General features: G+C 44.2%; 1 protein-coding gene across 3 annotated transcripts in view; it reads right to left on the bottom strand.

Moving 5' to 3' along the window:
* LOC144491533 (FERM domain-containing protein 4B-like) overlaps positions 1 to 25,820 on the bottom strand; it is a 325,659-nt gene that overhangs the window by 93,654 nt on the left and 206,185 nt on the right. For 2 of the 3 annotated variants that reach the window (XM_078209468.1, XM_078209467.1), the window contains exons 6-7: positions 11,142 to 11,198; positions 8,753 to 8,775 (exon numbers count right to left, since the gene is read on the bottom strand). In XM_078209468.1, the coding sequence (XP_078065594.1) occupies positions 8,753 to 8,775; positions 11,142 to 11,198 (80 nt within the window). Of the gene's footprint in view, positions 1 to 8,752; positions 8,776 to 11,141; positions 11,199 to 11,322; positions 11,462 to 25,820 lie in introns of those variants that run through there. The other variant, XM_078209469.1, reaches the window with a different exon arrangement.

The raw sequence follows: 25,820 nt of genomic DNA, 5'->3' as shown, positions 1-25,820 counted from the left end.
GCATGCCTGTTCCCACCTTTTCCATTCCATCCCAGAATTTCTCCTTGTCCAAACCTTCCATCCCACCAGTCTCCACATTCAATAGATCCTCCATTATTTTTGCCACCTCCAGCACCACCAAACGTATCAACCCCATCGGCATTCAGAAAGGATCTTTCTCTCCATGACTCACCGGTCCACTCCTCAATCACCTCTCCTCTTCCCATAATACTTTCCTTGCAAATGCAAGAGATGCTACACCTGTCCTTTCACGTCCTCCCTTCTCACAGTCCAAGATCCCAATTACAATTCTTCAAAGTCAAACAGCAATGTACCTGTGCTTCTTTTGATTTACCATACTGCTGTTGCTGCTGAAGATTCCATAATGTGCACCATCTGCACTCAGGATTAGATGAGAGTTCAGGTATTTCTAATGTGTCAGTGCGGACTTGATGGGCTGAAGGGCCTCTTCAATGCCATATGATTCTAAGATTTGGTCTGCTTCAGGTGGAACATCTCAATGAAGTTCAAAGTAAGCTCCAGGAACAGCACCTCATTTTTCAGTTAGGCAATTCACATCCTTCCAGACTCACTAAGTTCAGCCTTTTCAAGTTTTACCTTCCCCATTATTTGTTTATGCTTTACTTGCCCAATTACCATCTCCTGTTGCCTTGTACCATCATCCCTTCTTGCCTTTCACCCGATCACAGAACTTCCTCTGTACTTGCTTAAACCTGGGTGTCCATATTAACAGTGCAGCCCAGTTCACCAGCGAGGCTGATTCTTCATGTGGAGTGCAGTTAGAGTGCAGCATGGAGGTCACTTGCTGAAATATGATCTGATGTTGAAACAATATAAAAATACTTGAGGCTTTCCTCATGCATCTCTTTGCAGCCAGTTCTATAGCTGCATTGTTGAGTGGTTTGGGACCAGGCCACACAGCTGAGTGCAGATGGTGCACATTATGGAAAGTTTCAAGGAAGCGAGAGTGAGAAAATATTATTCAAAACAGAAATGGAATCTAATTTTACAAAGAATAAGCAAGACATGAAAAAATATTTTACAGTGTAATTCAATCTTGTGGTTTTGCTTTCTTTCATTAATCATTTGGACTTTGTTTACAGTTTAACCATTTCAAAGCCAACAGAATCAATTTGTTGACCAACATAACCTATTTCAGACATTCACCACTGTACAAAAGGAAATGCTCCTCTTTATCGACCCCCCCTCCTCCTCCTACTTTGGCAAAAAGTACATAGATACTGGCGAATGGAGTTGACACAAGGGCCATTATTACAACATATACACATGCATGACCCTAAGCTAAAATTAAATTTCAGCCAAATGGTTTAAGAATCTCCAAACAAAGTTACTAAGAGTTCTAAATAACCACACTTTCACTCTATAAACATGGAAGCACACTACTCCCCCACTATGTTATGGGGTAAGAGTGTCAAGAGACAAGCCTCAGGGACCCATCTTCTAGCATTTGCAATGTCACCACCACTGGCAAGTGACTCTAAATCAACACAGCCCACTAACACAGAGCACTGCCTTTCCACTGTTTGCCCAACCAGGTCCATCCTACCAGTTAGGGCATTAGTTTCTATGTTCTCTGAAACAAAACATTTTGGTTCCCCCGGTCGCAGCTTTCCAAATCTCATTAGCAAGCGAGTAGGCTGGTCAATGTTGAAAACAAAAAATATCCTGATGTATTGTAGATTCACCTGGCTCAGTTATTGGGTTATCCAATCTGCCAGAAAATAGTAAAATATGATTTTACATCATCAGGTTTATTGTTGGTCCAAAAATACCTCATTTCTATCCTGAAAAATGGTTAACAATGGGTCACTAAATAATAGGGAAAACATGAATTTGAGGTCCTGCTAAGGCAATCAACAGGAGCCACGAGTTGCTTAGTTCCATGCAGTTCATAAAATAGATATTAATGCATTTCTGACCACAGAATGGATAACAAAGATTTGGAAATTTAATTATTAGTGTCACAAGTAGGCTTACATTAACACATCAATGAAGTTACTGTGAAAATCCCCTAGTTGCCACACTCCAGCATCTGTTCGGGTACACTGAGAGGTAATTTAGCATGGCCAATGCTAACCAGTGCATCTTTTGGACTCTGGGAGGAAATCGGAGCACCCGGAGGAAACCCACGCAGGCACGGGGAGAACGTGCAGACTCCACCTGGACAATGATTCAGATCAGGAATTGCACCCGGGTCCCTGGCTTGCGTGTGCGTGTGTCGTATGTGTGGGGGCAATTGCTGAGTGAACGCTGACCTGAGAAGGATTCCCTCGCACATTTCTGGGGTAAGCCTCAAATCCGATGCTGGGGAACCTGAAAGTTATGGTCCTTCGTAATAAAATGGCACAAATCAACACCTTCTACTTTTGCAAGTACAGCCCCTCTGCTACAAGTACATATAATATCTTAAATTTAAATCCGAAAATCTAAAAGAAGTTCTGCTGTGGCTCTGAGCAACAAGATAGAGATGCTTCACACATTTTACATGTTACAGCTTTAATCTACGACAGATGATTACTGACAGTGGAACAAAAGTGGTTGCATTTATTTGCTCATATTTCTGTGTGTAGGAAATTGAGGAGTGAGCTGATCAGGGTTTGTACAATATTAATAAGGAATTGAAAGAGTGGCTACGCAGAATCTATTTCCTCTGGTGGAGAAAATCAAGAAAAAGGAGAGAAAAACCTAGAATTAGAGCTGGTTCATTCAGGAACGAAAGCAGGAAGCACTTCTTCCACACAAAAATTGCTTCTCAACAGATAACATGGATGCTGGGACAAAAAACGTTCTTAAGATTTTTGTGAAGTAAGGCAGATGGAGCATAACATTGGGAAAATGAAGCCGAGATGCTGATCATCCATGCTCTAATCGAAGGACAGTACAAGGCAGTTATCCCAAGTATCCTGACCAATAATTATGGCTCAACCTACATCCCTATAGCTCATTATCTGGTCGGCATCACATGGCCATTTGTGGCACCTTGATGTCTGCATATCGCCTGCAGTGTTCCCTACATGACAACAGTGATTACAGTTCAAAAGTACTAAATTGACAGTGTAATACCCTGGAACATCTGGAGTGAGAGAACAAGGTTCTATCTTGCTTTCCTTCATTATGTTTCTATTTAATTACTAAATCGCTTTGTCTTTCATTTCAGTAAAGAAATATCCAACTCAAAATGATCATTTTGAGAATTTTCAGAAAATGAAGTGTAATAAGTACCAGTGTCACCAGTCGGCAACTTTGGACATGTGGCCAGGTGCACCAAACTACATTTCACGAGGTTGCAGGATGCTCCGACACCCACCAACATTCGATTCATTTTTAAAGTTTTTTGAAAATATATATACTGGACACCACACTTTAGGAAGAATGTGAAGGCTTTGGAGTGGTTACAGAAGATATTTACTTGAATACTTCAGGGATGAGGGATTACAGTTAGATGCATAGATTGGAAAAGCAATGATTGTTCTCTTCTGAGCAGAAAAGGCTAAAGGAAATTTGAATGAAGTGTTTAAATCATTAAGAGTGCAGATTTAGGGGATTGATAAAAGAGACATGGAGAAAATCCTAATTGGTCCAACAAGAAGTTAATACTTGGAATGTATTGCCTGATAGAGTGACGGAAACAAGGTGGTGACAACAGAATCCATTGGCAGCTTTCAAATGGGATTTGGATAAATACTTGAAGGAAAAGCAATTGAAGGAATATGGAGAAAGCAGCCAGAGTGGCATTAATTAGACTGTTCTTCAAAGGAACTTGTTCAGATTTTGATGGGCCGAATGGCTGTGCACTACTATTCAATGGCGCTCTGTGTGCAATGATCACACCATGTTGCAATTTAAAGGACAAAGATTAGTCAAGAATTGAGTTCGACATCATGTTAGCACATATTCCTGAATGATGACATAGTAAAATGAATGAAACCATATAATTCATTAGCTGCCAGGCAGGTAGCATATAATTATTACAATACGATAATTGATTTAATAATACATACATTAGATTTGGGCTTTCTGGATTAGAAATAATGCAGGCAAACATCGTCTCAATGATTTCCTCTTCCACCCACAATGATTTTGGTGTGCAAGCAGTGGAAAAGGCAGCTCACACAGATCATTTACTACGATTTTGTCAATTAGATCATTCTCTTCAGCATCAGTCTAATGTAGTCTAAGATGGATGAATACACATAGGCACTGAAACTTGTGGCAGCAACAAAGGAAGATCCAACAACATTGACGACATGCACTACTCTCCCATAAATAAAGCCAACAGAACATTGAGCCCACATTGCACGGTGATATTAGTGTACACTGTCTGTAAGCTCAGGCTGCCAGTAGGTAGTTGATTCGAAATGGCAGTAATAGTGATAGACACTGAAGAATATATATCCACTCCATTTGACGAAGGTGCAGCGCTCCGAAAGCTAATGGCATTTGCTACCAAATAAACCTGTTGGACTTTAACCTGGTGTTGTTAAAACTCTTACTGTGTTTAAGATGTACACATACACACATATATATATATATATAGTTTAGGTTTGTAATTATCCCCCGATGAAACTATACTACACACAAATAAAGAACTAACACAGGCAGATGGTATAAATTGCCAAACAATTTTAAAGATAATAAAAAGCTGAAATATTTCAAATACATGTTGTCCAATCCAGGTTCACTTCTGTAGGTCAGCCTACAAAGCATACTGTGTAGGCAGTCTAAGAGGCATTTTTAAACAAGTTCAAAGATGTGCGGGTTAGGTTGATTGGCCAGGTTAAAAATTTTCCCCTTAGAGTCCTGAGATGCGTAGGTTAGAGGGATTAGCAGGTAAATATGTGGGAGTAGGGCCTGGGTGGGATTGTGGTCGGTGCAGACTCGATGGGCCGAATGGCCTCCTTCTGCACTGTAGGGTTTCTATGATTTGCAGAATGTACATATTAATCTACCAAAGAAACTTTACAAACACTTGCCTGCCACAACTGAGGTTATCTTTTCCTCTAACAAGTTCACAAAATCCCATGTATTTGCTTTGTACGGAGGAAGCTTTCTTCTCTCCAGTTACGTAGTATCCATTCCAGTATACTTGCAGATTAGCATTCCAGCATCCAATCAATGGTAGCTTCTTAGAGTGAATATTCTACAACCACTGATATATGGCACATTTTAATGAATCTTCCACAGGAAGTCTATAAGATTTATAAAGCACCTTTCTTGACTGCACAATGTTCCAAAGTGCTTTACAGCTAATTAAGTACCTTTTGAATTGTAGTCACTGTTGTAATGTAGGAAATATGGCTACCAATTTGCACAGTAAGAAGTCTCACAACACCAGGTTAAAGTCCAACAGGTTTATTTGGTAGCAAATAAATCTGTTGGACTTTAACCTGGTTATGAAACCTTAGAACATAACAGCGCAGTACAGGCCCTTCGGTCCTCGATGTTGCGCCGACCAGTGAAACCAATCTAAAGCCCATCTAACCTACACTATTCCAATATCATCCATATGTTTCTCCAGTGACCATTTAAATGCCCTTAATGTTGATAATGAACTCTAGCCTTCCTCAGTACTGGTGTTAGGATCACTGGCCTATAGTTCCCTGTTTTAAACATAGAACATAGAACAGTACAGCACAGAACAGGCCCTTCGGCCCACAATGTTGTGCCGACCTTCATCTGAAACCAAGATCAAGCTATCCCACTCCCTACCATCCTGGTGTGCTCCATGTGCCTATCCAATAACCGCTTAAATGTTCCTAAAGTGTCTGACTCCACTATCACTGCAGGCAGTCCATTCCACACCCCAACCACTCTCTGCGTGAAGAACCTACCTCTGATATCCTTCCTATATCTCCCACCATGAACCCTATAGTTATGCCCCCTTGTAATAGCTCCATCCACCCGAGGAAATAGTCTTTGAACGTTCACTCGATCTATCCCCTTCATCATTTTATAAACCTCTATTAAGTCTCCCCTCAATCTCCTCCGCTCCAGAGAGAACAGCCCCAGCTCCCTCAACCTTTCCTCATAAGACCGACCCTCCAAACCAGGCAGCATCCTGGTAAATCTCCTCTGCACTCTTTCCAGCGCTTCCACATCCTTCTTATAGTGAGGTGACCTACTTCTCTACTTCCCTTTTAGAATAGCGAGCTCACATTAGCTACCCTCCAATCTGTAAGAACCATTTCAGCGTCCAAATAATTTTGGAAAATGACCACCAATGGACTTACTATTTCCAGGACCACTTCCTTAAATACTCTGGGATGAAGATTATCAGGCCGTGGCAATTTATACACCTTCAATCCCATCTACTGCCCCAAAACCATTTCGCTACTAATGCCGATTTCCTCCATTTCCTCACTAAAACTTGTTTCTCTCAGAACTTCTGGTATATTACCTCTGTCTTCGCAAAGGAAGATATGAATAAAGTCTGAATTTTAGTTCCTCGGCCATTTCTTTGTTCTCTGTTATGAAATCTCCCATTTCTGACTGTAAGGGGCCTACATTCATTTTTGTCAATCCTTTTCTCCTTATTCACTTATGCTTTTACAGTCAGTTTTTATATTTCCCACAAGCTTACTTTCATACTCTATTCCCCTTCTTAATTAATCCTTTTCGGGGCCTAAATGCACGACCACTCCTGGTGTGGTAAAGAGGGAAGAGGATGCACAAGGGGCCAGAATTGGTCGAACACAGTACTAGGAGGCACATAGGGCAAGACATGGTTATAGTTTCCAATGTACGTCCTTGGCTATCTTTCGCTAAGTACACTTAGCAACTCTTCTGATTCCATAAGGCACGGTAGCACAGTGGTTAGCACTGCTGCTTCACAGCTCCAGCGACCTGGGTTCAATTCCCGGCTTGGGTCACTGTCTGTGTGGGTTTCCTCCGGGTGCTCCGGTTTCCTCCCACTGTCCAAAGATGTGCGGGTTAGGTTGATTGGCAAATGCTAAAAAAAAAATTGCCCTTAGTGTGTTGTGAGACTTCTTACTGTATTCACCCCAGTCCAACGCCGGCATCTCCACATCATGACTACCAATTTGCACACAGAAAGCTACCATAAACAGCAATATGATAACGACCAGCTAATCGGTTTTAATTTTTTTTTATTTTCAGGATGTGGGTGTCACTGGCAAGATTAGCATTTATTGCCCATCTCTAGCTGACTTTGAGAAGGTGGTGGCGAGCCACCTGATGAAACTACCGCAGTCCATGTGGTGAAGGTGCTCCAGTGTTGTTAAGGAGATTTCGAATTTTAACTTAGCAATGAAAAGGGAAAAGCAATATACTTCTCATGTCAGGATGGTGAATGTCTTTAAGGGAGTACTTGCAGATGGTGACATTCCCATGGATACCCTTGTCCCTTTCTGTGGTAAAGGTCATGCAAGTGGCAATGAAGGATAGATATTGGCAAGACACTGGAGACAACTCCTCTTTTTCAAAATAGCGTCCTGAGATATTTTACTCTCTCAGATACTGAGAGAGCAGTCAGTGCCTCAGTTTAATATCTCAGTTGAAAGCCAGCGACCTCCAACAGTACAGAACCCACTTAGGAATGCAATGGAATATTAGCTTAGGGTTTTCTGTTCAAACCTCTGGAAAGGGGCTTGAGCAAAACCCTCTCAACAGAGGATTGGCTGACACAAGATAGGTCACTACAAGCAAAGGCTCAAGTAGTAATGTAAACTGTTAACCTTTTGGACTTTACCCTGATTTCTTTCAGGTTTAGATGAAACTTAAAACTCTCAAATTCCAACTATGCAATTGCTTTGAGTAACAACTCATTTTTTAAATGATTCTTATGAGCACCACTTTGCTGTGTATAAACTCCATTGGAAACCACTCCCAAACACCAATAGGGTGTGACACTCTATTTGTATTTTCAAAAAACCATTACAAATACCTTTTATTGTTTTCGAATAATGCCTGGTGTTTATTTAAGCAAAAGTGATTTTAAACGCTCAGAAAAATCACGCAAAGTAAGAGAATTATGATAGCAATATTGTTTACTATTAAGCAGTGTTTTGAAATTAAATTCCAAGCATTAGATATTTTTGGGAAGGCAAAAAACACACACACTGGGTTTAACAGGTCATTTCCAATAGGCACTGATTCAAATGGGTTAATCTCACGCCAGTTTTTCTTCTCAGCCAAAGCTTGGGACATGTATAATTAGCTGTAAAATGATGGTTTTCTAAACACAGAACTATTATCGTGTAGGAATGTTTCTCAAAGATAAACGTGCCCACTTTCAGTGGCAGGCGGCTTGTTGGACTAGGCAGTTCCAATTCACATAGCAGCCTCCCAGTAACTGCGAGGTCAAGTGTATAAAGTGTGAGGCCCCAGCAGGGCAGCTGTGAGAGAAAGCTGCACATAAAGCTCAAAAAAAAACCAAGCAGCTGACAAATGCGATCGCCTTGCTGCATACATTACCCTTCTGAGGTTGTACTGTTGCAGGTCTGACAAAAAGAAACAGGCTGAGCCGGTGACAACTTCAGCCTTGCTTGCAGTTTACGTTAACTGAAAACAAAAAGTCTGCTGTAACTCATATCCACGCTGCAGTGATAGAAGTGGAAACGGGCAAGCAATCACACAAAAATGTAATCCAATTCTACATGCCAAAGGGAGCTTATAACATTAGAAACACACACACAGGAATCGCAATTAGGTTTTCCTTTCATACCTTGTATTTGTAAATGCAATAAAACAGATGCAAATCTTTAGTTCTTACCTGATGTAATCGCCTTTCGTTTCCTGGGGAATTGGAAAGGGGATAGAGTGGGATCAGTCAGTGTTTGAACAGAATGCACATATATTTAAACAAAAATCAGAAGCGCCAAGTGTCTCAGTTATTAATTTGAGCACTAAAATGACAATAGGAGTGTGAGTAAACCCAGATAGACTGGATGTCAGAGTCCAGTGTGGGACATTGACAACTCCTTTCACCCAGCAAGAACACACAAAGTGAGAGAGAGATGGCGTGGTGCACAGCAGCTCAGGGAACAGATCCAGACTCAACACAAGTGTGTGCAGTGTGCGGGAAACAGGGTATAGTAGGCAGAGCGCAGGGAAACAGGGTGTAGCAGGCAGAGCGGGGGTACAGGGTGTAGCAGGCAGAGCGGGGAACAGGGTGTAACAGGCAGAGCGGGGGGACACGGTATAGCAGGCAGAGCGGGGGGACAGGGTATAGCAGGCAGAGCGGGGGGACAGGTTATAGCAGGCAGAGCGGGGGGACAGGGTATAGCAGGCAGAGCGGGGGGACAGGGTATAGCAGGCAGAGCGGGGGGACAGGGTATAGCAGGCAGAGCGGGGGGGACAGGGTATAGCAGGCAGAGCGGGGGGACAGGGTATAGCAGGCAGAGCGGGGGGACAGGGTATAGCAGGCAGAGCGGGGGGCAGGGTATAGCAGGCAGAGCGGGGGGACAGGGTATAGCAGGCAGAGCGGGGGGACAGGGTATAGCAGGCAGAGCGGGAGGAACAGGGCAGAGCGGGAGGAACAGGGCAGAGCGGGAGAAACAGGGCAGAACGGGAGGAACAGGGCAGAACGGGAGGAACAGGGCAGAACGGGAGGAACAGGGCAGAACGGGAGGAACAGGGCAGAACGGGAGGAACAGGGCAGAACGGGAGGAACAGGGCAGAACGGGAGGAACAGGGCAGAACGGGAGGAACAGGGCAGAACGGGAGGAACAGGGCAGAACGGGAGGAACAGGGCAGAACGGGAGGAACAGGGCAGAACGGGAGGAACAGGGCAGAACGGGAGGAACAGGGCAGAACGGGAGGAACAGGGCAGAACGGGAGGAACAGGGTATAGCAGGCAGAGCGGGGGAACAGGGTATAACAGGTCGAGTGAGGGAACAGGGCATAGCAGGCAGAGCGGGGGAACAGGGCATAGCGGGGGGAACAGGGCATAGCAGGCAAAGGGGGGGGGGGGGAAAAACAGGGCAGAATGGGGGGGAACAGGGTATAGCAGGCAAAGGGGGGGAACAGGGCAGAGCGGGGGGAACAGGGTATAGCAGGCAGAGCAGGGGAACAGGGCAGAGCGGGGGAACAGGGCATAGCAGGCAGAGCGGGGGCGGGGGGGGGACAGGGAATAGCAGGCAGAGCAGGGAACAGGGTATAGCAGGCAGAGCGGGGGAACAGGGCAGAGTGGGGGAACAGGGTATAGCAGGCAGAGTGGGGGAACAGGGTATAGCAGGCAGAGTGGGGGAACAGGGCAGAGCGGGGGAACAGGGTATAGCAGGCAGAGCGGGGGAACAGGGTATAGTGGGGGGAACAGGGTATAGCAGGCAGAGCGGGGGAACAGGGTACAGGCAGAGTGGGGGAACAGGGTATAGCAGGCAGAGCGGGGGAACAGGGTATAGTGGGGGGAACAGGGCATAGCAGGCAGAGGGACAGGGTATAGCAGGCAGAGCGGGGGAACAGGGTATAGCAGGCAGAGTGGGGGAACAGGGCAGAGCGGGGGAACAGGGTATAGCAGGCAGAGCGGGGGAACAGGGTATAGTGGGGGGAACAGGGCATAGCAGGCAGAGGGACAGGGTATAGCAGGCAGAGCGGGGGGACAGGTTATAGCAGGCAGAGCGGGGGACAGGATACAGGCAGAGTGGGGGAACAGGGCAGAGTGGGGGAACAGGGCATAGCAGGCAGAGCGGGGGAACAGGGCAGAGCGGGGGAACAGGGCATAGCAGGCAGAGCGGGGGAACAGGGCATAGCAGGCAGAGCGGGGGAACAGGGCATAGCAGGCAGAGCGGGGGAACAGGGCATAGCAGGCAGAGCGGGGGAACAGGGCAGAGCGGGGGGGACAGGGTATAGCAGGCAGAGCGGGGGAACAGGGCATAGCAGGCAGAGCGGGGGAACAGGGCATAGCAGGCAGAGCGGGGGGACAGGGTATAGCAGGCAGAGCGGGGGAACAGGGCATAGCAGGCAGAGCGGGGGGACAGGGCATAGCAGGCAGAGCGGGGGGACAGGGTATAGCAGGCAGAACGGTGGGAACAGGGCAGAGCGGGGGAACCGGGCAGAGCGGGGGAACAGCTCCTTCCTGAATGGGAACTCTGCGGCTTAGCTGTGCGGCAGGAGGAGGCGCTCACATCAGGAAAACGAGCCCGCAGAGACTCCTCTCTTACCTGCAGCACGTACGCGGCTAACTCGAACACGGTCTCGCTGTCCACCTCGATGTCGCCCTGCGGGAGAAGAGGAGACAGGACATCAGTCACCAAAAGGGAGCCTTAGCGGACCCTCCCCTCCAGGCCAAACCACACAGTGAGAGAGGGGGGTGGTTTCACAAACTCTCTCACACACACTCACCGAAAAACAACAACCGCTGCCAGCCCAGCACACTCACTCTGCTCTCACAGATATCACAGCACAGGCTGTGGGCTAGATCAGCACTGAGACAAGTCTCTGCTGTGTGCACTGGCTGGGCTTGTGTCCACTAGCCTCTCCCTCCTGCAGCGTTGTGGTTGTGGCTGAGTGAGCAGGTTGGGTCAGTCTCACACACACACACTGGGGAGATGAGAGAGAGCTGGCGTGGCTGCACCCTCACACACAGAAAAGCTGCAGGGCAAACCGGCTCTCTTTTAAATAAAAACACTTTGGGTGCATGGGTGGAGATTTTATGAGTTTTCCGCTCACGCCTGATTCACACCCACATAAACAATGGGTTGTAAATAAAAACTAGGGTTGAAAGGAAAGGGCAACTTTCTTGTTCGAGCAAATCGACTTCGGAAATGTATCGACATTTAAAGAAGGAACAGTTATATTTCAGGACAAGCAGGCTCTCCCTTGGTGTTCAATAAACATTCAGATATAGCAGCCCCAGAGTCAAGTGTGCCAATAGTAACCGCAGACTTCTTTTCTCACAGAATCCCGATAGTGCAGGAGGCCGCCATTCGGCCCATTAAGCCTGTACTGGCAATAATCCCATCCAGGCCTCCCCCTGTAACCCCACACATTTACCCTGCCAGTTCCCTGACACCCCCAAGAGGCAATTTAGCATAGCCAATCAACCTAACCCACAAATCGTTGGAGTGTGGGAGGAAACTGGAGGAAAGCCACACAGACACGGGGAGAATGTGCAAACTCCACGCAGTCACCCAAGGCCGGAATTGTACCTAGCGTTGTGAGGCAGCAGTGCTAATCACTGTGCCACCTTTTAACCAGCCTCCAGTATTCTGCCCGCACCCGGACCCCTCTGATCTCTTACCCTCTCTCCATCAGTTCATTAAGAACAGCCAGCATGACATTGGCTCTCAATTTTTTTGCTCACCAACCTGTCTCCCCGGAACATGCAGCGCTCCCTTCTCAGCCCGAACCATAATATTGTCACCAAACTCACTGATAAGCATGCAGTTATTGGCCGAGATCCTCTGGTCTCATTCACCCCCATCCAACCTCCATTTTCACTGGCAATGGTGAATTTGGCGATCAGCCAAAACTCCATTCACTGCTGAGGATCCGGAGAACCCCAGCCGTGGGCGAGGCCTGGAGAACCCCAGCCGCGGGCGAGGCCTGGAGAACCCCAGCCGCGGGCGAGGCCCGGAGAACCCCAGGTGCGGGCGAGGTCGGAGAATCCCTGCCCTGGCGCGGGCGAGGTCGGAGTATCCCAGGTGTAGGCAAGGTCGGAGAACCCCAGGCGCGGGCGAGGTCCGGAGAATCCCAGGCGCGGGCGAGGTGAGAGAATCCCAGGTGCGGGTGAGGTCCGGAGAATTCCAGGCGCGGGTGAGGTCCGGAGAATCCCAGGCGCGGGCGAGGTGAGAGAATCCCAGGCGCGGGTGAGGTTCGGAGAATCCCAGCCGCGGGCGAGATCGGGATATTCCAGCGGAGGTCGGAAAATTTCAGCCATTGTCTGCCTCTACTTACCAGAGACCAAACTTTAATTATCCCGTGATTTTCATCAACCTCGCCATAGCCATGACCACATCGCTGAATACCAAACCAGGCGGAATTCTCCCAAGCCCCTGCTGGCGTGTTTGATGGTGAGCATTGGGGGAGAGGCCCAGAAATCAGTTTCACGCCAGTGTGAATTCACAGCGGGATCTTCTGCTGGTGCCCACCATTGCAGGTCAGAAAACCGACCAGAGGTTGGCATGAGCCTCATTTACGTCTTGCTCATGAGATGCAGATGAAGACGAGGCTCCCCCCGCCCCCAGTGCCATTTTCTCCATGATGCTGGCGGGCGAACACGCTGGTGTGAAACATGTTTGGAACAACATGGCACGCAGATGTCAGCACTCATCTGAACAATGCCTTGGGCTGCTTCCGGAGTTGAGGATGGAAGCAACCCTGGAACACCACGCTGTGGTTGGGGGGAACATCTGGAGGTGAACCTTTCAGGTTAGATTTTCTGGAGGGTGGGGGGGCCCCATCATCCAGCCTCAGAATGTTCCTGGAGATCCATCTTCAATCTCCGGAGGTCCATCTGTCAGCCTCAGAATGTTCCCAGTGTTCTATCTTCATTTTCAGGTGATCCACCTTCTTTTTTGAATAGTGGGTCAGTGATGCTGGGCGCCTTTTCAATATGGCACCCAGACACATTGATGGACTGCATGACATTCACGCTTGCCCAGCCACTGAATATGCGGTAAAACACCCAGATACGCAATTAATGAGGTTGGGGCCAGAAGATTTGGCGTGTTTTTCTGCCAGCACGAAACACTCCACGTTCCCACACCTGCCATAGTCACAAAATGGGAGAATTGTGTGCAGTTTTGGTGTCCTTATCTGAGGAAGGATGTCCTTGCTATTGAGGGAGTACAGCAAAGGTTTACCAGGCTGATTCCTGGGATGGCAGGTCTGTCATATGAGGATGGACTAAGTCAGTTAGGATTATATTCACTGGAGTTTGGAAGAGCGAAAGGGGATCTCATAGAAACTTATAAAATTCTAACAGGGTTAGACTGGGTAGATTCAGAAAGAACGTTCCCAATGGGGAGTCCAGAACTAGGGGTCATAGTTTGAGGATAAGGGGTAGACCTTTTAGAACTGAGGTGAGGAGAAATTTCTTCACCCAGAAGGTAGTGAACGTGTGGAATTCATTACCACAGAATATAGTTCAAGCCAAAACGTTGGCTGATTTCAAGAAGAAATTAGATAAAGCTCTTGAGGCTAAAGGGATCAAGGGATATGGGGGAAGGGGGATCAGGATATTGAATTCGATGATCTGCCATGATCAAAATGAATGGTGCAGCAGGCTTGAAGGGCCGAATGGCCTACTTCTGCTTCCAGTTTCTATGTTTTTATTGTCTTCATCTTTGTCATTGACCTCATCTTTCTGAAGATCTTCCTTCCATGGCACCCAACATCATCATCCCCACAACCCTGAACAGTCCACTTCTCTCTCTTCCAAGATCCACAAACCGGACTGTCCTGGTAGAACTAACATGCTAGCCTGTTCCTGCCACACTGAACTGATTTCTTCTATCCACATCCATTTCTCCTTCAATGCCCTCCATCATTTCAACAGTTTCCAATTTATTAGCTCCAACTATCGCTTCACCATGGAAATCCAATCCCTCTACACCTCCATCTCCCCATCAGAGTGGTATGAGGGCTACTTACTTGATTTGAGGACCAACCATTCGCCATCCACCATCACCTTCCCCTGCCTGGCTGAACTTGTTCTCACTTTGAACAACTTCTCCTTTAATTTTACTTGTTTCCTCCAAATTAAAGGTGCTGGTTTGGATATTTGCATGGGTCCTCGCTCTGTCTGCTTTTTTTGTGGAATATGTGGAACGTTCCTTCTTCCAGTTCTACTCAGGTTGCCTCATCTCTTTCCCCCGTGCATTGATAACCAGATTGGTGCTGTTTCTTGCTCTCCCCTTAAATTTTATCATTTTTTTCATCCAATTTCATGTCTTCTCTCACTTTCACATGGGTTCATCTCTGGGTCTTCCCTTCTGTTCCTAGATTTTTCTTTGTCTCTATCTGGAAATATTCATGGTAAACCCACTAACTCCCTCAGCAACCTCAAATACAGTTGCTCACAACATGCTCTCTGCAAAGGGACTCAATTCCATTCTGCCAGTTTCCCCCTCTCCATTGTATGTGTTTGATTTGGAACCTTCCATACCAGCTCTTCTGATAGTCTTCCTTTTTCCTCAACTGAGGATTCCAACCCCATCCCACACAGTCATGATGGTTGTCAAGGCACTCAACCATGTCCGTCCGATTTCATGTACTTTTACACCTTCACTTGTCCTCGCGCCCAGCAGCCTCTATATTTAATGAATCTCCCCCAATCATTTCTGCCACCTCCAAACACATCTTCCCCTCCCCTTCCAACATTCTGAAGGGCCCATTCCCCCCACAACAGCCTGGTCCCTCGCTCAACACCCAACACCCCCTCTCTATGCATGGCACATTTCCATGCAAGTGCAAGAACTGTAACACCTGTTCTTTTAGCTCCTTTCCACTCACCACTCAAAGCCCCGAATTAGAATTTAGTATGCAGTCTGCTCTACTTTTAGGAGATGAAATGTAAATTGGTTAACAACTTTGGGGACAACTCTGGTCAGTTCACAAGCATGACCCCAAGCTTCCAGTTGCCTGTCATTTTAATTCTCCATCTTGCTCCCAATACTGTCCTCGCTATCCTAGACCATCTGCAGTGTTCCGATGAAGCTCAAGGAACAGCTACTCTTCCTTCAATTAGGGAATTTCCAGTCTTCCGAGCTCAACAATTTAGACCATAATCTCTGCTTACTGATGGCAGCTTAGAAGAATCCCTACAGTGCAGAAGAAGGCCATTTGCCCCATTGAGCCTGCACCAGCAACAGTCCCACCCAGCCCATCCCCATAACTCCACATATTTACCCTGCTAACCCCCCTAATTTACACATCTTTGGACACTAAGGAGCATTTAGCATGGCCAATCCACCCAACCTGCACATCTTTGGACTGTGGGAGGAAAGCGGAGCACCCGGAGGAAACCCACGCTAACCCACGGATTCTGCCATTCATATTTCCCCAAGACACTTCTTTTGTTTCTTCACTTGCCCCATTAACAGTCCCTTGGACTTACACCACCAACTCCTTTCTTATTTAATCTTTCCTCTCTTCTTCCCATTCACAGACATTTCCTTGTGTTATTTTTACATCCTCCCACTTTCACTTGCTTAAAACCTATTATATTTCTCACCTTTCCCAGTTCCGATAAAAGGTCATCAACCTGAAATATTAACTCTGTTTCTCTCTCTGCAGACGCTGACTGGCCCACTGAATATTGTAAGAAGTCTCACAACACCAGGTTAAAGTCCAACAGGTTTATTTGGCAGCACAAGCTTTCGAAGCGCTGCTCCTTCATCAGGTGAGTGAGGACTTGTGTTCACAAACAGGGCATATACAGACACAAACTCAATTTACAAGATAATGGTTGGAATGCGAGTTTTTACAGGTAATCAAGTCTTAAAGGTACAGACAATGTAAGTGGAGAGCTTGTCTGTAAAACTTGATTACCTGCAAAGACTCGCATTCCAACCATTATCTTGTAAATTGAGTTTGTGTCTGTATATGCCCTGTTTGTGAACACAAGTCCTCACTCACCTAATGAAGGAGCAGCGCTCCGAAAGCTTGTGCTGCCAAATAAACCTGTTGGACTTTAACCTGGTGTTGTGAGACTTCTTACTGTGCTTATCCCAGTCCAACGCCGGCATCTCCACATCATGGCCACTGAATATTTCCAGACTTTTCTGTTTTTATTACTGCCAGTAAGAAAATGATCTGAAGGTGTACATTAAATTATTATATTTTAATCATCCTCATAGTTTAAATATAGTCTTAGGGTGATGCATCTTTTTGGAATACCTCAATGGATTGTTTGTAACGATTGGGTGTGTTTTTTCCACCCAAGAAATCTCTGATCTTGTCTGTCTCACTGAGGATACAGTACCCTTAAGGTGAGCCACCAAGGTAATGCTCATTTGCTAAGTAGTGGCATTCATAATTTCGGCAGTATTTTGGAAACATTCAGAGTAGAAAAAGGCAGTAACTGTAGCGGTATTCTGGTGAAAGGGCACAGATCTGAAACATTAATTTTACTTCCTTCCTTTACAGATGTTGCCAGACCTGCTGCGTACTTCTGGCATTATCTGTTTTTATTTCAGATTTCCAGCATTTGCAGTACTTTGCTTTTTGTGTTTGAAATATTAGCAGCATTCCAAAAGCAGCACACACAGAGAAAAATATTTAACCCACTTGGTTTAGCTCTATGTTCTTTCTTTCCAGGTTAAGAAATATCAGTGTCAGATGTGATGGTGAATCCATTGCATCATGCTGTGACAGGAAAATAGGGTCGTGCTGTAGGGTGGGAACACGCAGCTGCAATCTGCTCAACCCGCCCACATTTTAAATCGCCCTCGAGCGGTTAAGATGCTTCTTTTTACACTTTTATTTAATTGGCTGATTGTTAGTGCCACAATTACAGTATCATTCTAATAGCAGCAATGCCAATTAAGGAAACCATAGCTCCAGAGGCTTGCCCTCGGTGACCATTTTAAAAATTAAAGGATTAAAATTACAGATGACAACCTCATTTTAAATGAGTTAATAATTTCAATTGAGGAGAAAAATTGTTAGAAGTAAATTACACATGCACACTGTAACAAAAGAACATTGGGCACTCTGGCAGCAATATTAAATCTGCTGCGCGCTAAGGGATTGTGATGTTTGCATATTTAACATCAGCTAAGAGATGATCTGGCTGTAAAAGCTCCACGAGACAATCTGAGGGTATGAGCAGTACAATATTCTTTCTTTTCAGTTGAGAAGAAATTATGTTTTTGCACAGATTTTTTTTATTGGCATGCGACAACATAAATAACATGCTAGTGATTAAAATATGCAAAAAGATACAGATATCTGATCATGTTCCAGACCCCCAGATTAGAGTCCCTTCACTGACTACCCTCGAGTGTGGTATCTTAGTTTGAAGAATGTGTGCACTATAAGTTCAGTACGATCTCTGAGGATTTGATCTCAACTAATTTGGCAGCATAACTAAGTACAGCATTTGCTGATAGGGATTTTTAAGTTCTTTTGTCACGTACCCATGGATTGTATTCTAAGTTGACTTTTGTTGAAATATTGTGTGTTAAGGACACGATCAAGGGAGATTGTCTGAGGCTTATTTGAGCCAGACAGTGTGAGGGAGTTTCACCCTAGCTCCCATCCCTCATACTGTGCAAATCTTTAACTCCAGTTACTAATAATGTCATCAGCAATCCCTTTTGAAACCAAAATATTCAAAATACAGGGTGTGCAATTATATCATGTTTCATTGCCTTTTCTTAAACTGAATACTGACGACAATTTCAGTGGAGATTTCTTTAGGGAGCAAAATCTCTTGTAAAGAAAACATTTTTTGTTATCCGGACGTCATTCAAGGTTATTTAGAAGGCTGGTTTTACTTGTGATTACATATGACTTGTATTCTTATAAAACACAAGCAATTAATAAGTCTGTAATAAACAGACTGAAGACAGCACATTTAGAATCCATTAGTAGAATGCAACCCGAAATAAAAACATGTTGAAAATTTACTCGGGTGTTTCCAAGTTAGTATAACAATACACTTGGCTCTGTTGTTGAAATAACTGAGACCCAAGTTGAAAAATACACAGGAGTATCTATAGACTCAATGCTGAAGAAGATGTCCGACCAATCCAAAAATACAACAATGCCAACAGAGTATTAAACTGTACAGTTAAAACAATGAAATACAAGTCAGAGGAAGTCATGTACAATGCTCTGGTCAGAGGGCAACTAAGTACCATGTCCAGTTCTGGTAATGGAGTCACGAGGGAAACATTCAAGCACTGGAAACAGTACAGAGAAGAGCCACAAGGTTGATCTGCAGTCTAAGAGCTCTAAATTATAAGGAAAGTTTGGAGAAACTTTGATTCATGACTGAAAGGTATTGGTATACCAAATTATAAATTGTATGGAAAAAGTTAATCTGGTAAATCACTTACAAATTTGAAAACAGAGCAAGGAATCACAGGTTTAAGCAGGTACAAGGCAAATTTTGGACTGATATCACACAAGTTTTCTTTACACTTAATGTTAACAAAGAGAATGAATTCCAAGTAGAATAGCAGAAGTGAAATGATTGGAATAATTTAAACAGCAGCAGGCACTACAGCGGGTCTTGCCAGTTGGAACAGTCTCCCTTGTCTGCTCCATTTTGTGATAAGCTGCCAGTTTTCTGGATGTCAATTGTTCAGTGCTCGACTTGCTTGCAATTGCCAGCAATGTAGTTTTCTCATAGCCAGCCTATGTGTCCCTCCCCAGCCAATGGAAAAGTCAGGCAGTCAAAAATGAGGTCACAAGTCTCGCTATTCAAACAGTTGCATGTGTGCAACTGTTCCTCCCACTAAATTGTGGAATCTGCCCCACATTAACAGAGCAGCAGTGGAAGTGTATGGTGATCTAAACCATAAGCATCTCTAAGCACTTAAGTCAATATAAGGTGGGCTTCAACAGATAAAGGATAGGATCTACTCTCAATTTATTTTACTTCTCTCTCTGAGTTCACCAAGTGAAGACTTGCAAAACCTTTTTCTCTAATGGATGTCAAATGTTAATTTTACCATCTGTTTTCCTTGTTTGAGGCCCGGTTTGCAACCTGTTATTGAGCAATAACTAGATTCATGCAGCTCACAAAGTTTCATGAATATCGCACGCGGCATACATGTCTTAAAAAATATTTATTGCACATCAAAAATACTTATTTTGTTTTAAGATTCCAAGAAGTCATAGGCCAAATACAAGTCAGATAAGCTTTTAAATTATAGTTATCTTAAACATGAATCAAGCATTTTCTGTCTCTTAGTATCTAAATATGGAATGAATACTAAAACTCTAAACAACAATTTTCAACATTTTGCTGTTTATAGCATAACACCTCGTGATAAACTTGTAAATTCAAAAGAAGTTGGTGTTTTATACAAAATAGCATGTTCTTTGCTGAATGACATTCTTTATTCTCTCAGCCTGTAAGGTAAAGAACTTGATAAATGCATAATTCGTATCTGTTACTGTAATTTGTTTGAAATGCCGAGGTATCTGTACCAGTGAAAAAAGAGGAAAGTTCAGCAGTCTTTTAAAGACATAAGCCATTCTCAATTTAGCAATGCACACTGACTTTGTAATGGACGTGAACATGATCTAAAACTATTGCATTTAACTTTCGACAAGGGGAATGGAAAATCAATTTATTATTAAACAGTGTTAAGGCTCTGATATATGTCTCTTTAGGAATGCAGTGGAAAGTGCTTTGACCTCTCGTTGTCATGTGCACTGACATATTACTCGTTAGCAGTTACCTATGACATTCTCATGGTCAGGTTTTTATTATCAAATGGACACCTGCACACAAAAGAATCATTCTCATTTACCTTTATGTTGTCAGTTTCTTTGATGGGAAGAAAAATTTGGAAAGGTTTTAGATTTGGGCAACAATTGCTAATTTGACACTTTCCATTCATCTCTCAGGTTGAATCAATAGGTTTGAACCCAACTTGGAGCGACAAGATGACAACAACTTTTATTTATCTTACACTTTCAATGTAATAAAACATCCCAATGTGTTTTGCAAAAATATGAAACAAAATTTGACATTGAGCCACATGGCGATGTTCGGGCAATGGTCAAAAGCTTGGTCAGAAAAGTAGGTTTTTAGGAATGTCTTGAAGGAAGAAAGAGTGGCAGAGATGCACAATGATTACGAAGGGAATTCCAGAGCTTAGAGCCTGGGCAACTGAAAGTGCAGTGCCAATGATGAAGCAACTAAATTGGAAATGCTCAAGAGATCAGAATTGAAGGAGCACAGATGTCTCAGAAGGTGTAGGGCTGGAAGACTTTACACAGATAGGGTTGAGCAAGGTCTTGGAAAGAATTGAAAACAAGCAGTAGAACATTAAAATCATTGCTAAAACTGAAGATAACATTGGTCAGCAAGTACAGGACTGATGGATGAACGGAGCCTGGTGTGCACTTAGTTACAGACAGAGTTTTAGATAGGCTTAAGTTTGTGGAGGCTGGAAGTTGGGAGGCTAGAATTGGGTTGAAATAGTTAAATCTATCTGGTTTGAGATAACAAAATCATGAATCAAACTTTCAACAGCAGATGAGTTGAGGCAGGGGTGAAGATAAGCAATGTTCTGGAGGTACAAATAGAAAGTAATGTTGCAACAGACATGTGATTAGTAGCTCATTTTGGATTCAAATACAACACAAATCTAATGATTCATCTCAAACAGTTGCCAAGAAGAGAGATGGAGTTGGTGGCTAGAGAATGGAGCTTGTGGTGGGACTAGAGACAATGGCTTTGGTCTTCCCACTATTGACTTGGACAACAATTCTGCTGATTCATTACAGGATGTCGGATGAGCAGTCAAATAATTTAGAGACATTGGAGGGATTGGGCGAGGTCGTGACAAGAGTTGGGTGACATCAGTGTACATTTGGAAACTGACAATGTATTTATTGATGATGTCACTGAAGGGCAGTAGGTACAGGAGAAATAAGGGGTCAAAGACAGATTCTTGGGGGATAACAGAGGTAATACTGTGGAGCAGGAAGAGAAGGCATGCAGGTGATTCTATGGCTACAACTAGATAAGAGTGGAATCAAATGCATGATGTCCTGCCTAGTTGGACAATGGTGGAGAGGTGTTTTAGGAGGATGATGTGGTCAATCATGTCAGAGACTGTGGAGAAGTCAAGAAGAATGAGAAGGAATAATTTACCTTTGTCATAGTTACAAAGAATGTTAATTGTGACTTTGATGTGAATCACTTTGATACTGTGGCAATTGTGAATATCTGATTGGAGAGATTCAAATGTGGAGTTCCAGGAAAAACAGGCAACAGACATGGATTTCAATTGCACGTGTGACACTGTCTGTGAATTGAACATGTGACACCTCTGGGTAGTATTATTTCCAATTACTTTGAAAGACATGGTTACCAAACTGAATACTGTGCTCTGTTTCTGCACTTGGTAATACCTAAATTACTTCAATGTAGACATTGTAAGATTTCAAGTCTCAATACTCTTGGGATTACGGTTCTATCACTGTATCCCAGTAAATCAATGATCACTGTCAGTCAGATGTGCTTGAGCTCACTCATGGTACAGCTGTGTGCTATGGGTGGCATGGTGGCACAGTGGTTAGCACTGCTGCCTCACAGCACCAGGGACCCAGGTTCAATTCCCGGCTTGGGACAGTGTCTGTGTGGAGTTTGCACATTCTCCCAGTGTCTGTATGGGTTTCCTCCGGGTGCTCTGGTTTCCTCCCACAGTCCAAAGATGTGCGGGTTAGGTTGATTGGCCATGCTAAATTGACCCTAGTTTAAGGGTGATTAGCATGGGATTACATGAATCGGACCTGGGTGGGCTTGTGTTCAGTGCAGACTCAATGGGCCAAACAGCCTCCTTCTGCACTGCTGGGAATCTATGATTCTGTATGGTGACCATCCCCTAATGCAAAATTCTCTGATCTGCTTCCATTCCTTGTCTGATTTTTGAGCCTCTTTGATTTCACTCAATCTCTGCGCAGTTGCTGATAACATATGTACTGTCATTATAGCAAACTCTTCAACTTCTCCCACAAACTCAATATCACATTTTTTAGATTCTGTTTCAATGTGTGGTAATGCATTTGCTGTCGTTTCCCCTTGAACATATACCATGTGAATAATCTCATCAATCTTCATTTAAATATTTGAATTCTTGATGGCATCATTTGAATTCAACAAACATTTAATGTGTAGGCCTAAGATGTAGTCAGCAAATTTATTACATGCCCACATGTCTGCTAATACTTCCTTTTTGATTACTGTGTATCTTTTCTCTGAATCTGTTAATGAATGTAATGTGTAACAGACTGGGCTGCATTTTCCTTCTTTTTGTAAAAGTACTTTCCCCAATACTGTGGAGGATACTACACTGCTATACTCTGGGTCATAATGTGCGAACATCTCTGATGACATCAACCTTGCCTTGAATTTTTTGAATGATTTTTGATGTACTTCTTCCCAACACCATTCATTGTCATGGTGTGACAACTGTCACAATGGCTTGCTGTGCACTGTCAGGTTTTTCAGAAATTTTGTCACTTGATTCAGCATTCGCATGAACTTTCGGTCACTCTATGATGTTCCTTGGAGCTGGAAATTCTTTGATGACTCTGGTCTTCAGTGGATTTATTCCTGATGTACTCACCACGTGACCAAGGAACCTGATTGTTGGTTGTGACAGCTCACACTTACCGTTCGCTGTCAATCCTGTCTTTTGTAGTTTCTCACCACTGTTCTCACTTGCAGGGCGGCACGGTAGCACAGTGGTTAGCACTGCTGCTTCACAGCTCCAGGGACCTGGGTTCGATTCCCGGCTTGGGTCACTGTCTGTGTGGAGTTTGCACATTCACCTCGTGTCTGCGTGGGTTTCCTCCAGGTGCTCCGGTTTCCTCCCACAGTCCAAAGATGTGCGGGTTAGGTTGATTGGCCATGCTAAAATTGCCCCTTAGTGTCCTGAGATGAGTAGGTTAGAGGGATTAGTGGGTAAAATATGTAGGGATATGGGGGTAGGGCTTGGGTGGGATTGTGGGCGGTGCAGACTCGATGGGCCGAATGGCCTTTTTCTGTACTGTAGGGTTTCTATGATGACATGCTCAGCTCGAGTGGACCCATGTATCAACAAATTACCAATGTGGAAAACAACTCTATGCGAGTCGAGAGAGAGAGAAAGCCCAATCCTAAAGTAACAGATACAGTTGAATTTGACCGACATAAAAAAAGGGAAAACAGAGAAAAGCAGATACATGCAACATGAAAAGCAATTAATGGCGGCAACCCAGACCAGCTGGTGTTGAAGGGAAAGACGTGTTAAAGAACTGCAATCTCAAAGATTTTACATTCTTCTTTGAAAGCTCTCCAGTGTTGATGAAACAGAATCTTCCAAACGATGTTATGAAAGTCATCAGAAGTTTCAATTTCTCTCTGCTTTTGGTATTTGCCGAATCCACTGTTAGCATCTAAATGAGAGAATCTTGAGCTCTTTCCCAGGCTTTTAAACTCTCATCTACTGATACCATTGGAAGGACTTCTGTTTTCACAGATTTATTGAGTTGTGTGAGATCAACAGACATTCTTATGGAACCGTTTGTCTTTGGAACCAGTACCGTCCCTGAGCACCAACTTATCTACTCTTTGAGGGTGAAATGATTCCTTATTTTACCATCGAATCAATCTCTTTCTTTACCTTTGGAAATAGATGGTATGGAAACTTTCTTGGTGTATATAAGCAGCTTGGTTTCGCCTCTGGGCTTAGTGTTATATGATGTGTTGTTTTTCACTGTCCCAATCCTCTAAATAACTTCAGAAATTCTGCTCTGAAATCTCCTGATTCACCGTCACTATTCTATATTTCCTCTATTCGGTGGATTTGATACAATTTCATGCATGCCTTTCTGTTTAAAAGTGAGCAACTCTGATTTTGAATTACATACAGAACTTCAGTAATTATTTTCTCTTTGTACAGTAAAGTAGCCTTTAACTCCCAGAACTTTCAGCTCTATTCCTCTTGGTCCCTGCAGATTCTTGTAGGATAGTTGAAGAACTCATTTCTCGTACTGTGTCTGAAAGAGCTGAATTTGCTGCTGCAGCATCTAATTTAAAGTGTCCTGTGACTTTCTACCAGGATTTCTACACTAATAGTTTCCACGTTCTGCTTTGATCTCTCCTAAGAGAGTGGATTTATTCCTGATGTACTTGTAATCTTGAACTTCATTGACTCGGTTTCCTTTTAAAAGCTTTCTCATTTTAAGTGTTCTGCTTTTTTCTCCACTGCTTGAAAATGCCCCATCTCTTTGAACCAATAACATTGCAGTTCTTTGACATGTCTTTCTCTTCCACACCAGCTACTGCTGGTCTGCGATGCTGCCATTAATTGCTCTTCATGTTGCATGTATCTGCTTTTCTCTGTTTTCCCTTTTTTATGTTGGTCAAATTCAACTGTGTCTGTTACTTTAGGATTGGGCTGTCTCTCTCTCTCTCTTTCTCTCCTCTGGTTACTGAGTAGTTCTGCCACTTGATCTCGGCTTGCCTACATAATTGAATTGGCCTTCATCAGCAATAAGTCTTCTCAGGACTGCAAATTATCTGATAACGCTTCATCCAACAACCATTCTGCTGCAAATGAGCTCCTCTTTCACATTACCGTACTCAGTTTTCTGTTAATCAGTTCAACTCATGAATAGAAGTGCTGATGCGTTTCCCCTGCCTCTCGGTATGTTTATTGAACTTTGCGCATTGCACGATAGTGTTATTGCTGAAATTGAAATGCGTCTCCAATACATTGTGGGCGGCACGGTGGCACAGTGGTTAGCACTGTTGCCTCACAGCGCACGGGTTCAATTCCGGCCTCGGGTGACTGTGTGGAGTTTTCCCCGTGTCTGCGTGGGTTTCCTCCGGGTGCTCCGGTTTCCTCCCACACTCCAAAGATGTGCGGGTTAGGTTGATTGGCCATGGAAAATTGCCCCTTAGTGTCAGGAGGACTAGCAGGATAGATATGTGGGCTAACGAGAATCGGGTTTGGGTGGGATTGTGGTCGGTGTAGGCTCGATGGGCCAACTGGCCTCCTTCTGCACTGTTGGGATTCTATGATATGTGACTCTACCCTCATCAATCCCCAAGGTAACTAAAATGTAATCTGCACAATGTGACCCAATGCGGTGCAAAACAGAACAAATCTCCTCAATCTCTTTGGTCACACTTCAGCCTTATTTAGGCCTGCAAATTTCTC

The sequence above is a fragment of the Mustelus asterias genome, chromosome 3 (assembly GCF_964213995.1).
Source record: "Mustelus asterias chromosome 3, sMusAst1.hap1.1, whole genome shotgun sequence".
Classification (NCBI taxonomy): Eukaryota; Metazoa; Chordata; class Chondrichthyes; order Carcharhiniformes; family Triakidae; genus Mustelus; species Mustelus asterias.
Note: the sequence above shows the minus strand (reverse complement) of the source record. Positions and strands in the feature narration are given on the sequence as shown.